Raw genomic sequence first — 15676 nt, 5'->3', positions numbered from 1 at the left:
TTCATGGGAGTCAAACTATCTCAGCATCCTCTGATAGGAGCTCAGGCAACGGCTCTGAAAGAGGGACTAAAATTAGACTTAAAGCCCAACATTATGACTTAAGAGACAAAGTAAATGAACCGAAACTGGGAGGCTGCAGCTCACGAGTTAGAGCATCTACTAATTCTAAGGTTGGTTGTTTGACCCCTGGCTGCTCGAGTCTGTATCTGTGGACGAGATACCGAACCCTGCTCTGCAATTCACTGATGAGAGTGTGAATGTTGGATAAAAAGCAGTTATGGAGAGAAAAACATGCATGTGTGAATGAGGCATGCTGCATGAAGTGGAAAAGTACGATATTTACAGCCCTTTGGAAAATGCACAATATACAGTATGTATTTTATCTGATACACAACAAAGAAGAAGGCAAAGATTTGGACAGCAGGTCTCAGTCTTAATATTTGTAAATCCATTTGTGCTGTTCGAGGCTTCGCTCAGGCTTCAGAAACTACAAAGAGAAATAACATCAGTATTTCTGTTGCCCTTACCTGAAGCTCAGAGACGATGTGCTGCACCTCGGTGGTGAAATGAAACAGCACTAAGTCAGCTGATTTGCTGGGGTCAAGGGTCACCACGTCCTGTGAAGGTAAAACAAAATGTTTTGGAAATGTATTTTTGGTCAGACAATTTCATCCTCCTGAATTTGCAAACACAGAAATGTGGAAAAAAGGAAAACATTTAAAAATAGCCTCCAGCAGCAAACTGGAATTCAAGCAGACTGCGAGTGCTCCAACTATTAGTTCATGTCTACTTAGTCCGCAAACGCCCGGTCACCTCTGTGAACCAGCCTGGACTCAGACGTGGCGAGGAGCAAGAGATCACTGGATCTAAGAGCTCTAGAGGGCAAATAAGGCTGCAGTCAGTCAGACAGACACTCTGGAGCCTGACCGTTCAGCGCTTTATGCTTTAAGTCATCAATAAAATGTTGTATTTAATTCTAAAGCGGACTGGGAGCCAGTGAGGCGAGCACCGGGGAAACATGTTTGCGTCTCTTTGTGTCAGGAGACGAGCTGCAGCATTCTGGACCAACTGGAGCCGTGCTGGACAACACTGGCTAACAGCTACATATGAAGGATTACAGCGGTCCAGTTGATAAAAGCGTGAACTGCCCGTTTTAGTTTTTTAAAAGATAAGAATGATCTCACCTTGGATACGAGCCTCAATTTAAAAAAGGACCGCTGTACAACAGAGTTAATCTGTTACTCAAAGGTAAACTTATTATCAGGGATAACCCCCAGATTTCTGGCACAAGGTGCTAAAGTGTGCAGATACTAGAATAGCAGCTTGATCCAAAGATGATCACTTCAGTTCTTTCCTCGTTAAAATTAAGAAAATTTGAGGCCATCCAGGTCTTAACTTCGTCGAGACACTGAAATAAGGATAAGGATGTGTGTCAACTGAAACCAGCTCACAAGTGTTAACTGATGATGTCAGACAGAAGCATCAGGATGAAGTGTGACGTGTACGGGGCGCTCTGCAAAACTGATCAGACAGCAGCTCAGAGTGTAGACAGAAGATAACCAAAGAAAACAACCCGAGAGATCCTCAAGACAAAAAGATAGATAGCTCAGTGTTGGCCCCGTGATCAGAAGGTCAGGGGTTCGATTCCCCTGAACGGCTACCCTTGAGGTACCCCTGAGCGAGGCACCGTCCCTACACACTCCTCCCCTGTTGCCTAATGGCTGCTTCACTGAGTGAATGGGTTCAATGCAGAGAGGAATTTCCCCACGGGGATCAATAAAGTATACATTATTATTCATCTAATCGTGATCCAACGCAGCAGCTTCTCACTTACTGAAGTCAGAGTGAAAAACATTATTTGTTATATATTAAGACTTTCCTTCTCCAGTGGCGTATCTATGCTTAACCCTCGGTGCAGGCATAGAACCTCCCAAACTAAGACAGCGTCCGGTTTCTTTTCTCTGAATAGATAAGACTTCATTATCATATCTACCACATATATCCTGTGTTTGATCTGTGTAGGGTGACTGGATTTCTGCCTGGCAACAGGGTAATAAAGATGTGGCAGGAAACTATAGGGTCTGCTTCCTGTGTGCTCTGTGTGGACTGAAACCATTTCTACAAGAATAAAACTAACAAAAGACTAAAAACAGCTGTTGATTTCTTTTATTTAATGCACTAAACACAACAAGAGAGAGCCACAAACAAGGAGCAGCTTAAGGTGTCAACAATAAAAGCCTGTCAGAGCATCTAAAGACAGGAAACAGCATCTGTATGGCCAAAGATGAAGGACATCCGAGACATCTGACGGACCTTCAGACCAGACTGATGTCTGAGCTTTTGCAAATGGAGATCTGTCATTTTGGACAGTTAAGGCCACACTGTTGTTAAACCTCTTGAATTAAAGCTTCCAGTTTGCACTTTGATCCCATGTTGATTGTCTTTCACGTTGAAGCACAAAATTACAAATACTTGTACTAACTGTCGACCTTTCACAGTAACAGTGACGCCAAACTTGGGGACTGTTTGCCTTCTTAGACTTTAGTATGTAAATATATCTATACATGCGTATTTTTATGTATGTATGCATATGTATGTAATTATATCATTAATTATGTATATTTGCAATTTATGTATATTGCAAATATACATTTGTAAAAAAGACTTTGAGTCAAAAATGAAACCAAAGTGGATCCACAGCAGTCAGAGAGTCAGAATAGGCTGTTATCTTTTGTAAACACTTTCCTATTGACAGAGTGAGCTAGCTACAGTATGCTAACCACTGTAACATGTCAGAAATGTTAGAAATCTCTCATTGCACTGAGAATTTTAAACACCTATGACTATATGACCCATTTAGCCTGTGACTTTCACACTCAACCCACCAACAGTGTTGGGAAGGTTACTTTTAAAATGTATTCCATTACAGATTACAGATTACATGCCCCAAAATGTATTCTGTAACGTATTCCGTTACGTTACTCAATGAGAGTAACGTATTCTGAATACTTTGGATTACTTAATATATTATCATGCTGTTTACAACTACATGAATGTACTATTGCTGTGATTTATTACTGTTACTGAAGGTCCGCGGCTCCGAACCGTAGTAAAGGGACCTCTGGCTAATACGGTGGGTTCTGTGTCGGGCTGGTAGCCGAAAACTAGCTTTACTTTGTTGTCTGGGTCAACTTTGCTAGCAGAGACAGAGAGAGGCGTTGAAAGGCTGCTCCAACAGAACTTATTGTTTCAGAGGAAAACACGAACACGGTGTACAGTCGAGTCTTAATAGCTTACTTACAACTGGGCTCGTCAGGCTCTCTTCTTGGCTGCAGTGGTTATTATTATATTTACATGCTTCCAGCTCCCGTTTCTGCTCGATGACAGCTCGTACTTTTCCTTTTTCTCCCTCCCTCGCTCACAGACACATAACGGGTATGGCAGTCCATTCTCCCTGCAGCACGGACTACACTGCCCATGATGCTACATTCTTTAGAGCTATACCTGTAGCATTCTGCCTGTTAGCTTAGCACAACAACAACAACAGGCCTCTCTCACCCAGGAAACACGCAGAGAGAGAGTCACCCTGTAACCATGGCAACCGTAACGCTGCCGCCTGGAACAACAGAACGTAGCTGTCAAACAAACCCAAACAGTCCTGACCCGCCACAATATGAAACAGGGAAGTACCGCCGTGTAATCCATTTATTTCAACAAAGTAACTGTATTCTAAATACCACCTTTTTAAACGGTAACTGTAACGGAATACAGTTACTCATATTTTGTATTTTAAATACGTAACGGCGGTACATGTATTCAGTTACTCCCCAACACTGCCCACCAACTACCACAGTAATAAGTACCAGGATGTAATGCACAGCTGTGTGTGTGTGTGTGTGTGTGTGTGTATCTACTAACCCTTATGTGTTTCAGCACTTTGCTCTTAACTCTTTGTTTTTCCTCGTGGCTGTATCCAGGCATGGACAGCAGGTTGTGGATGTAGTTAAAGATTTCCCACTGACAAACAGTCACACACACGTCATCAATTATTCCATATATATAACATTTACATTACAGTATAATACATTTAATACATTTGCAAGTTTACACTTTTAAGTCAAAAGAACTGAATAATCTGCCGCACCTTTCTGAGGGGGTCTTTCAGGTAGCAGTCAATGATCATGTCATACTGATGATTCTTCTCATAAAGAAACTCACAGATTTGGTAGCTGGTGGCAAAACACATGATAATGATAAGAAACTCCTGTAGCATTGCTACCATTTGAATTACATGATTTATTCATATATAAACTCTCAGCTGTTTTCACAGGTAACTTATGTAAAGATCCACAATCTTATATCATCAGTGTTTGATGTGAAAATGCACAAGAGTGAAATTTCACAAATATGTCGTGTATATCAAATATTGACAAAGTTAAAGCAGCAATAAAACACTCAGATGTCTTTGTGCTATGCATTGTTCATACTGACAAATCTATCAGTAGAAACTTCTCAGCTTTCCCTTCTCTGAGTCCAGGTTTACACACCATTTCAGGTTTTTGGCAAACAAATCTCAACTCTGTGTTTGGTTCATGTGTTCCCCTCAGTGTCCACTTGTTTAAAGCAAGAAAACTTAAAGAGACGTTTGTCCTTCAAAGGTTGGTGGAACGACAGCAGTCAGTTAAATCAGGAGTGAATATCAGGTAAAGTAAAAGTTACTCATGCAAAGTTTGCAGTTTTAAGTAAGTGTTGATAAATGTTGGAGTTAAAAGCTTTTAAACCTGAATTCTCCTCCGTTGTGTTCAGCTACTTACAACTTGGCTTTCTCTGCCAGAATCAGGAGTCTTTCTTCATTAAACTGGACCACACCCCCGACCTGCAGGAGCTCCAGCAGAACCTTTAAATCGATCACAAAGTTAGTTATTACGCTTGAATCCAGCAGCTGGATGCAGTAGTTGTGTTCAAAGCTTCTCATTTACTCATCAAGGGTGAGATCTAATGATGCAACATCTTTAGTGACTGAAACAAAAGACTCGGTGCTCAAGTTTGAATTTATTTTGGATTTTCTCTAATCTACGAGATCTCACAGTTATTAAAGATGTATGCTGTACAAGCAGTCGATGCAGGAAGGAGAACCGCTCAGTGAAACGATACGATGATCCACAGCTGTGTGTCAGACAAGAACAACACTAAAGTCCAGCAGCTGCTCGCTGCCGTCTACAGACTGTAGTTAAAAGAAGGAGGGGAAACTTTTTTCAGATGTGCTGCTCTGAATGCGAAATTCAAAATTAGCTCACGTTTGTCTGAAAACGGTTTCTCAGTGTAAACATTTGATGTATTTTCTATGATGTGTGTTTTATTGTGAACAAAGCTGAATCCTGCTGACAGCATCAGGCTCTGAGGTCCCGCCCTCCCCAGCAGTCGTGATCCTGACGCACATTTACAACCAGAGCACAAAGCAGGCGACGACATCAGTGTTTTAGAAAACGCTGTGTCTGCTTCCTGTGCCAGGAGGTCGACACGTTGGAGCTCGTTGGCGCCTATCGGCACGAAGGCAACAGCGAGCGAGCACAAGGTCATGAGAGAGAGACGGAGGTTTGTGTGTTTAACCTGCTGCCTTTCAGTGTGTCGGGAATCATCGTCCGGACAACACAGGAACTCCAGCACCTGCACAGACAATGAGATCATTTAAAGATCAGAAACAGTAAAAACAAATTCATTTAAAGACTCAAAGTTGAAACATGTCATCGACTTATTTTCAGTTTATCGTCGAGAGTCCGTCTGGCTTCTCATTACATCAGGGAGAGGGTAAGCTGTGCTGTTGCTAACACTAGATCCTCTTTAATCCTTAATATGTTACATTAATATGTTAATAAAGTCTAAACACTTTGTGTGCACAGACACGAGCTTCGACTTTGCCAGATGAATGAATACTTTGTGAACAGAGAGGTGCAGGGGGCGGCCCGATGCAGCTACAGCTCACCTGTAAGCAGGCAGATAAAAAGGTTTGTGTTTGTGCTACGTCACAGATCTGGAAGCTGCTTTTCGAGGAGAATAATGGTTCTAGTTTCTCCTCTAAATCCAGGCAGGATTCGATGGTGTGATCCAAGCGAGGAAATCAATGAATCTGTTCGTGGTCATGTGGTTTTTGTGATGTAGTCACATCAGAAATGCTGAATAAACATTGAAACTGCTTCGAGGACGGCCTAGTTCAAAAAAGACTGAACGTGTAACAGCTACTGGTCACCTGATCAAAGAGCTTCCTGTTCACAAACAGGGTGTTGTCTGGTTTGGCCAACTGACGAGCTAAAAAGGTGAAGAGTCCGCCCACTTGGGAGGGAGTGAAGTCTGCGTTGTCCACCATGACCTAGAAAACAGAAACGCCAACAACAGAAACAATAACGATGACAGTACCTTACTACATGAGTCAACGTTTTCCATTAAGTCTGTTTTATTTCCCACATATGGTATAAAATAGAGAATTTCTTATTTTGGATTTTATCTACAGCTGTGCAAAAGTCTTGAGCCACCATCATTTCTTTGTCTGTTTCTTCCACTGAGCCAGATTTCGTTTCTGGTCTCAGACCAGTGTGACCGATGAATCACTCAATCATAACAAAGAAAGCTAACGCAGGACTGAGCCAGAAGTTTTCAGACTATCTAACTGAATCTATAAAATGCCAAAGATAGTGTAGCTGTTTTTTGTTTTTTTTAATTGGTGTTCAGTGTGACCTTCACAAAAGTGTGAGGACTACAAACTGCCTGCAGATGAAGATCTGAGAGTCACGTCCATAAGAAAGAGGAAAAAGACCCGACACACACAGGGTGTCGTGTCAGGAAGGCTGTGGGGCAGAGTGTGGGTGGCCAGGGCTGGAAAGCTGCCGCCACACATAACAATAAAGAGTTTTTCACAGCCGTCGTGTGCGTCCTGTGCTCACTGTCAGTGTTGGGGAGTAACGGAATACATGTACCGCCGTTACGTATTTAAAATACAAAATATGAGTAACTGTATTCCGTTACAGTTACCATTTAAAAAGGTGGTATTTAGAATACAGTTACTTTGTTGAAATAAATGGATTACACGGCGGTACTTCCCTGTTTCATATTGTGGCGGGTCAGGACTGTTTGGGTTTTGTTTGACAGCTACGTTCTGTTGTTCCAGGCGGCAGCGTTACGGTTGCCATGGTTACAGAGAGACGCTCTCTCTCTGCGTGTTTCCTGGGTGAGAGAGCGCCTGTTGTTGTTGTTGTTGTGCTAAGCTAACAGGCAGAATGCTACAGGTATAGCTCTAAAGAATGTAGCATCATGGGCAGTGTAGTCCGTGCTGCAGGGAGAATGGACTGCCATACACGTTATGTGTCTGTGAGCGAGGGAGGGAGAAAAAGGAAAAGTACGAGCTGTCATCGAGCAGAAACGGGAGCTGGAAGCATGTAAATATAATAATAACCACTGCAGCCAAGAAGAGAGCCTGACGAGCCCAGCTGTAAGTAAGCTATTAAGACTCGACTGTACACCGTGTTCGTGTTTTCCTCTGAAACAATAAGTTCTGTTGGAGCAGCCTTTCAACGCCTCTCTCTGTCTCTGCTAGCAAAGTTGACCCAGACAACAAAGTAAAGCTAGTTTTCAGCTACGAGCCGACACAGAACCCACCGTATTAGCCAGAGGTCCCTTTACTACGGTTCGGAGCCGCGGACCTTCAGTAACAGTAATAAATCACAGCAATAGTACATTCATGTAGTTGTAAACAGCATGATAATATATTAAGTAATCCAAAGTATTCAGAATACGTTACTCTCATTGAGTAACGTAACGGAATACGTTACAGAATACATTTTGGGACATGTAATCTGTAATCTGTAATGGAATACATTTTAAAAGTAACCTTCCCAACACTGCTCACTGCCCAAATTGTTGTTTTACCTGAAGTAAGATGTCCACTATCCTCTGCTGGTACTCAAGGGCCTGCTTGTCATTTTTAAAGTCTTCAAATGTCTAGAAAGAAGTGAGAACATCCTAATGAGTGAAGAACAAAAAGTAATAACTGACATTTCACTTTTTTGAGGGAACCTCCCACATCGGTCTGCACTCTGTGGTTATTAAAATATATCTACACTTATCCCCTAAAGGTGATCCTTCAGGGTACTGCGGTGGTCTCCCAGTGCCGACCTGTCGCTTCACGTTCACTCTGCCTCTCCGCATTAAGGGAACGACACTTTTCCTTTCCTTCAGAGGACACGGAGCACACACGCTGTCGTCTGCTTCCTTAGCTGACACGCCTGGTTTCCTTTGCCACTCAGCACCAGTATAAAACTCCAGACATCATCAGATCATTGTAGTCTCACACACTCAGTAATACTCAGTGTGTAGTTTTAACTCATCAGTTGCTAACGTCTTGACTTTTCCTGACTCCTCCCCTTTGCAACCCTGCCTGTCGACTCTAATTCCAAAGCAAACAGACATTAAAGAAAAGGCTGGACTCATCTTGAGCTTGGAGCTGCACAGCTCCCCTACCACACTCTGGCTTCACACTCTTCCTCCTGTTTGTAAAGTAAGCTGTGTTGGAGTCCTCTGACACAGTAACAACAGCCAGAAACACTGACCCGTGAATTCAACATCTAAAAACAAAAAATGTGCACGTTAGCATTGAAGCGCACTGATAGATCCTGTGTGACAGAGCTAGCTAAGATGTGAGGAACTTGGAAAAGTATCTATATAAAGTTATCTATTCCAAGTTTATACTGTACATGCAGAGTGCACTGTGTTTGATCACTGTCTCTGCATGCTGCTGCGCTGTAAGCCCACTACTGGTCTTTGTAAGATTCTTTATGTTCATAATTGTCTCTGCTATATTTTAATGACAGATGATCTTCCCAGGGGAATTTGCATCTCCTCCAACTGGGTAAACCATTAAACCATCAAACCAAGCCAGGCTAAACACAAACAAAAACAAACAAAATAAAAAACCCAGATTTTTAATCTCACCATGGCGAGAACATTGAGAAATTCCCTGGTGTCAAAGTGGAGGAGTGTACGAATAAATGGAAAAACGTCCTCTTCCTCGGACGAGTCAGCTGAGTGGAGACGGATCAGGAAGTCAAAAACCTGACGGACACAAAAACATGTCAAACATTAGTCACCAGTGTTTAGAAAAAAGGCCCCAGCATCACTGAAAGGTTTCTCTGTGATGAACCCACGGATGATTTCTTAGTCAGACAAACCAACGAGTCTAAAACTCCCAGAGTTACATTTGAGTGCTGCTCATGTCATAAACAAACCATTCGAACAATCACACCTGAGGCGATGCTGAGCTGTGTGGGTCCCTGCATGTTGTAACCAAACAGACAGAAAAAACAGGAAACGGATGTTAAATGTGACACAAAAGTGTGTTACTACGAAAGATGTTCACATCCTGTGAAAAGTGGATGAAACGCCGCTTTACACGTCTGCGTATCTAATCTGTGCGTATTTGTCTTCAACATGACTCTCGGTGTAAACCCGCAGCTCTCATGCTGAAGGTGAAAATCCTCTTCGTCTTCTTTGTTTCATCTCGACTAAAGGGCCTGTTACAGCTGAAGAGAAGCAGTCTGAAAGCGTGGCCACTATCACTCTTCACAGTGGGTACGGCGTTCTTCTGACAATGCAAAGTGTTGGTTTTGCACTAAACACGCGATGTGGAGAATGCCGGAGATTGTTGTAACATGTACTCCACAACCAATACTTCCAGATGTTCCCGCAGCTCCTTCAGAGTTGCTGTAGGTCTCTTGGCAGCTTCCCTGACCACATCCAGTTCTTTGTATTCCCACTGTTCTCCCAAAACCTTCAGGTGTCTGCTGGAATGCTGACGACGACGAGGAATTCCACCTTTCAGCAGAACAATGACCCCAAATGTGCATCCAAAGAAAAAAATGGCTTCACACGAAGATTAAAGGTTGAATCTTTTTAAGATTTCCTCCGTACAGATTCTGTAGTTTGAGGATCGCAAATCTGATCTCAGATCATCGTCTGGCGCTCCTCTAACAATCTAACAATCCCAAACTGAATCACGCTGTGAGTGATGAGCTCCAAGACTGAACTCTTGAATCCCATTCCTGCTTTCCCTTCTGGGAAGGCCCTGACCCAGAAGGCTTATTAGACTAAATTACCGTAATTGTCGGGCTATAAGCCGCTACTTTTTGCACAAGCTTTGAACCCTGCGGCTTTTAGTCAGGTGGATTGTCCGTGACTTTTGTGATATCGTAAGAGGATTTGTTTTGTTTGTTCCGCTGTTGTACGGCACTACGTTGCCTGGCGGAAGGATCGGGGTTCAAGAGTGGTATGTTGGTCACATGTCCGTCCGCCAGGCAACGTAGTGCCGTACGAAGTAGCGCGAAAAACAAACTTCAAGGAAGCGCTACGCATTCAGCGGGAGGCGTAGATGATGAGCGGCGATAAACTTGCGAAAAGCAAGTAATGCTAAACTCCACCGGTGGAATCTGACAGCGTGGAAAAGTGTGAAAACATCCACGATCACCAACGGATTTCGAAGGGCTGGACTGCTGCATGATGGAGAGCAGGACAGCGCCACGGCCCTTCAGAGGGTGTTCGACTCTGACACTGACAACGAGGATTTGTTTGGTTTTGAAAGTGACAACGAAGGAGAGAAGCTGAGAGTGGATGACGAAGCCATCCTGAGCCTGTTCGTATCCGACACTGGAGAAGAGGACTTTGGTGGTTTTAATGCAGGAAGAAGAGAAAGATGGTGAATGACTGACTTTTCTTCTTGTTAAAGCCGTGTCACTGCACCTGAGCCTAAAAGGTTACATATGATAAGTCAACATTGAAACACCTGCAGCTTTTAGTCAGGTGCAGCTAATGTATGTACAAAACAGGATTTTGCCCTGATTTTAGCTCGTGCGGCTAATATTCAGGTGCGCTTAGTAGTCCGGGAAATACGGTAGTCCCTATTATAGTGAGGATGATCAAGGACTCAGTGAAATGAGGCAAACATCCAGTTGATTTTGTAAACAGGCTGGGAGGGGGCTGACCCAACCAACCAGAGAAATATTATCTGCTATATCACTACAACTGTCCTCAGCCTTGTTTCCTTACACACTAACATCAGCACAGCGCTCTGGTTGGTTATGTCCAGTTTACTCTGCTGGAGCGTCTCGTGACTCAGTGCTATCAGATTGAACTGAACCGGAAAAAATGTGTTTAACCAGCTAGTATTTCTGTTACCAACTAGCAAGAGCAACAGTCTGATAATAGACGTTCACAGTATTAATGGACCTCCAGGCTCCGTGATTTATAATCATAGTTAATCAGTACAACAAACACCCAAAACTGTATCTGCATACCTGGTTCTTGACTTGAACCACAAGGTCTTCTGGGATATCTCCAAGTGGATACGCCCTCCCTGCAAGACAACAGCTACACACACACACGCACACACACACACTATATATTGTCAGATATATGTATAACAGTGGTGTGTTAAGATACTGTGAACATAATACAAAGATTAATGGCTGTGAAAAGTTCAACTCAGGTGCACAAACCTAAAGCCACGACCTTAAAATCACAATAAACGTTTGACTCCTCTTCCACAGTAAAAGTAGCATTTATGTTAAATAGAGGTTTATGCTACAATAAACTGAGGAATAAGTTGATATTTGCATGAGTTACCTTATGTACACGAGTAGTTTGTTTCCCATTACCACGTTCTCATCTAACCAAGAAGAGAAATGCAGAGATTATTGATGAAAAGCTATCAAGATGGACAAAAATAGATCAAATGTGGTTTTGAGTGTTACCTGTTAGGCTCCTCCCCTCCTTAAGTGTTGGACCAATCACTGCAAAGAGTTTCTGAAATAAAGAGCAGAAGGATTTATCAATCAATGAATTAATCAATTCAGATGTTTTTTTAAAGGTTTATTAAAAAAGAAAAAGAAAAAAAAGAAGCTTCGGAGACGATCAGTAAACAAACTGTTACCCATCATGATGATGAGTGATATGTTTTATTGATTAGCATTCAAATATCTCAGTGAAGACAGAAAAAAGATTTACCACAAAGCAAGAAAGCATGAGACAAGGCTAATCCAAAGGTATTGGCTGAAGCATTTGCTTATTACGCCAACCCTTTTAACAAAAGATCTTTTTGCATGCAGCTCCTGTACACAGGGCTCGAAGCAAAGAATAAAACAAAGCAAAAACAAAACAAACAAACAAACAAGGAAAAAAAAAAAACTTTCCACCTTAGATAAGTAACTACATCAAAGCAAAAGAATCAAGAGGGTTTTTTTTTTTTTTGTTTGGGGTTTTTTTTTGCTCTTTTCATTCTTGATATATATATTTTTCTAATACTCTATTTTTAAACATGTTTTTAAACAAGGAAAATGAACTCCACCTTTTTAAATCACTGTCATAACTATTCCACAGGTTAACTCCTCTAACAGAAACACATCTCTGCTTTATATTTGTCCTTATCTTGTTTTTTTTAAAGAAATCTGTTCCCCTTAAGTTATATTGACTCTCTCTGACTTTGAACAGCTTCTGAGTACTGGGGCAAAGCAAGTTATTTTGTGCTTTATACATTATCTGTGCCATTTTATATTCAACTAAATCATAAAATTTCAGGGTATTCAGATTAATAAACAAAATGTTAGTTGGTTCTATATAGTTTGATTGGTTTATAATTCTTATAGCTCTTTTTTGTAACTTGAAAATAGGAAGAGTGTTCGTTTTATATGCATTACCCCATATCTCCAGACAGTACGTCATATATGGAAGCAACAGAGAACAATAGAGTGTGTATAATGATTTTTTGTTCAGGACATGCTTTGTTTTATAGAGAATAGCAATGGTTTTTGACATTTTTGTTTTCACATGGTTTATATGAGACTTCCAACTCAGCTTATCATCAATTATCACTCCAAGAAATTTATTTTCGTACACTCTTTCAATTTCAATTCCCTGATTTTAGATACATTTTTCATTTGTCTAGTGCCAAAAATAATCAATTTTGTTTTCTTTATATTTAATGATAACTTATTTACATCAAACCAGTTTTTAATATATTTAACTCCTTTTCCGCTGTAGTCAGCAGCTCATGCACCAGTACGTGGTGCAGATGGATCAGCTCTGCTGCCATGGCAACCCTCTACATCTGTCTGACAGACTGTCCAGCAAACGTGATTTTTATGAATCGTTCTCATTTAAATCCAAACTGAACTGAACGCAGTGTTAATCTCACTGACTAAAATGTTCATTACACTTCTGTCAGTCGCCTTTATTTCTGATGAAACGAGACGATAACTAAATACAAACTAATGCATAAGGACAAAAGCTGATGAAAGGACACTTTGTCACTGAATAAAAATGAGAGGAAGCCTTATATGTATTTTGCCCTCTGATACTGTAAATGTTGTTGCTGTACTTGGATAATGACAATAACGTGAATTCAGCTGCTGTCCCATTCTTGTCTGATAGCAGATTCCTGCTAACAGTCCCGGGTCGCCCTTGTTGTACTTTTGTTTTCACGCCTGCCTCAGACCTTCAGTGTTTATAGAGTTGCTACTACAACGCCATGCTGTAGATGTAGTATGAGGTTTAGCATTGTCTTGCTAAAAAAGACATTGTGTGGACATTCTGATCTAAACCCTGTGTGCACATTTCAGCTTTGATGGAGCCTGTACTACATACTGCTGATTAATGAGTATTTGTAGATACAGTTTTGCAGATTGGTCACGCCCCCTCACTAACAGACCTTTTTATACCCAATCACATCACTGACTTTTTGCTAATCAACCACATTAGTTTCATCCATCTTTTTAGTAACACTTACTTTTTGTACTTTGGAACCTTTGTTGTCTCTTAAAATGATACATTTTCATTATTCTAATTCATGTCAGACGATAACATAATAATTCTGTACATAAACTGCCCTGCTGTGACAAAAGTTTAAACTTTTTAGTGGAGGACCTACCTCCATTGGAGTGATGTAGTCATTCATTCCACTGTTGAAAACGTAGATCATTGCATCATAGAGCTGGTTCTCCCAACATACTTGAACCACCTACACACACACAGACACACACAGGACCATTTATCAGTACAACTGTAAAGAGTGCTCAGACTGTTCTCAGGCTGCTGCTGACACAAACACACAAACACACAGAGTTTGACAGCTCGCACAGTGTTTGCTGGATAGTTTTTACTACACATGCATACACACCTGCTGTATGTCCAAGCTGGTAACATCTAGGTGGACGATGCATCTCTCCAGACTGTCCATCATACCGTTACTATGGTAGTGGTCAAGGAGGTCCCTCATAATGGCAGGAGTGAGGTGTCCAACACGATCAGCGACAACGTACGACTCCAGTGACTCCAAGAACACAGCCTTAGCAACCATATTCTCTACCAGCCGCGAATACAGCTGGTTAAAGAGGAGGTCACTGTACACACACACACACACACACACACACACACACACACACACACACACACACACACACGCACACAGAAAAAGAAAATCTGAAGTCAACATTGTTGGTGGCACAACAAAAACATATATTTGGATCAGTTCCCTCCATTTGATGCAGTACATGAAGTATAAAGTACTTCCATGGCTCAGACCCAAACACACACGTACAGTGTTACAGCATATACACCTGTGCACTGGTGGAGTTTGTTAAATATCTTCATTGTAATCTTTAACCGTGTTTCAAATGCTGTCTGCAAGTTTAAAAACCTACATTGAATTCATTAAATAAATAAAATTACGCAAGAAATTTTAAGATTTTTTGTCTTCATTTTAGTGTCAGTTGTTTTGTTGAAGATTATTCAGATTATACTGTCAACTTAAAGATAAAGGGAGTGATGGCTGCTAAGCTTTTTTCTTCAAACTGAGCCTCATCCTCTGATCACACACATTCATAGAGGCACTTTTTTCTATACTTAAGTGGTTTATCTGAAAGTCACGGTCACACAGTCAGCTGATTCACCAACTTTCCGATTGGTAGACGACCTGAGCCAACGCTGCCCCAAAGATAAAATAGCAGACCTAAAAGGTTATCATCCACCATCCTCTTCCCTCATCCTGTCAGGGTCACACCTCACACAGGTCTGAGCTATGGGCAGGTTAGACTCACTAAGTAATAGGGGTGGGTTTTAATAATCGATTCATCGATTAAAATCGATTCTGGCTTGGATAACCTGATATCGATTCATTAAAATCCTGAATCGATTTTTTTATATAAATGTATTTTTGCCCAAAATTCCAGAATCTCAGGTGAAACGTCACAAAATTTTGACAACCACCAAACATTTAAAACAGTAAATGAGAGCAGGAACACGGCTTCTGCACAAAGACGTAAACACAAAGCTCGACCCGCGGATCAGAATCAGTTAGATGTCGCATTTCTCACCCGACGGCTCGGAGACGGTCGGGGCTGAAAGCCGACAGCTCGCTGATTCTGATGTTTCGGTGGGTCGAGCTTTGTGTTTACGTCCTTTTTGTGCTGATTCTAAAGCTGTTAGTTTGATGTCTCTCCAAACAATATTGACTGAACCAGCAGCAAAAGAAGATCCAAACTACGCTTCACATAAACATCATCATGAACTCACTCTGACTTTTACTGTTTTGCTTCCACCACAATAAAATCACACTTCATGCACAGCTCTCTCTCTCTCTTTT

At 41.5% G+C, this 15676-nt stretch overlaps 1 protein-coding gene across 4 annotated transcripts in view; it reads right to left on the bottom strand.

The window, feature by feature from the left end:
- The window catches only part of vps8 (VPS8 subunit of CORVET complex), an 88894-nt gene that overhangs the window by 24917 nt on the left and 48301 nt on the right, over positions 1 to 15676 (bottom strand). For all 4 annotated transcript variants that reach the window (XM_085182173.1, XM_085182171.1, XM_085182172.1 and 1 more), the window contains 13 exons: positions 14213 to 14435; positions 13964 to 14053; positions 11793 to 11844; positions 11665 to 11707; positions 11337 to 11409; positions 8983 to 9102; positions 7921 to 7992; positions 6248 to 6367; positions 5611 to 5667; positions 4815 to 4897; positions 4145 to 4229; positions 3919 to 4017; positions 528 to 617 (listed from right to left, as the gene is read on the bottom strand). In XM_085182173.1, the coding sequence (XP_085038299.1) occupies positions 528 to 617; positions 3919 to 4017; positions 4145 to 4229; positions 4815 to 4897; positions 5611 to 5667; positions 6248 to 6367; positions 7921 to 7992; positions 8983 to 9102; positions 11337 to 11409; positions 11665 to 11707; positions 11793 to 11844; positions 13964 to 14053; positions 14213 to 14435 (1207 nt within the window). The remainder of the gene's footprint in view (positions 1 to 527; positions 618 to 3918; positions 4018 to 4144; positions 4230 to 4814; positions 4898 to 5610; positions 5668 to 6247; positions 6368 to 7920; positions 7993 to 8982; positions 9103 to 11336; positions 11410 to 11664; positions 11708 to 11792; positions 11845 to 13963; positions 14054 to 14212; positions 14436 to 15676) is intronic.

This window comes from Neolamprologus multifasciatus, chromosome 13, assembly GCF_963576455.1.
Source record: "Neolamprologus multifasciatus chromosome 13, fNeoMul1.2, whole genome shotgun sequence".
Taxonomy (NCBI): Eukaryota; Metazoa; Chordata; class Actinopteri; order Cichliformes; family Cichlidae; genus Neolamprologus; species Neolamprologus multifasciatus.
The sequence above is the reverse complement of the archived record's forward strand: the minus strand, read 5'-3'. Positions and strand labels throughout refer to the sequence as shown.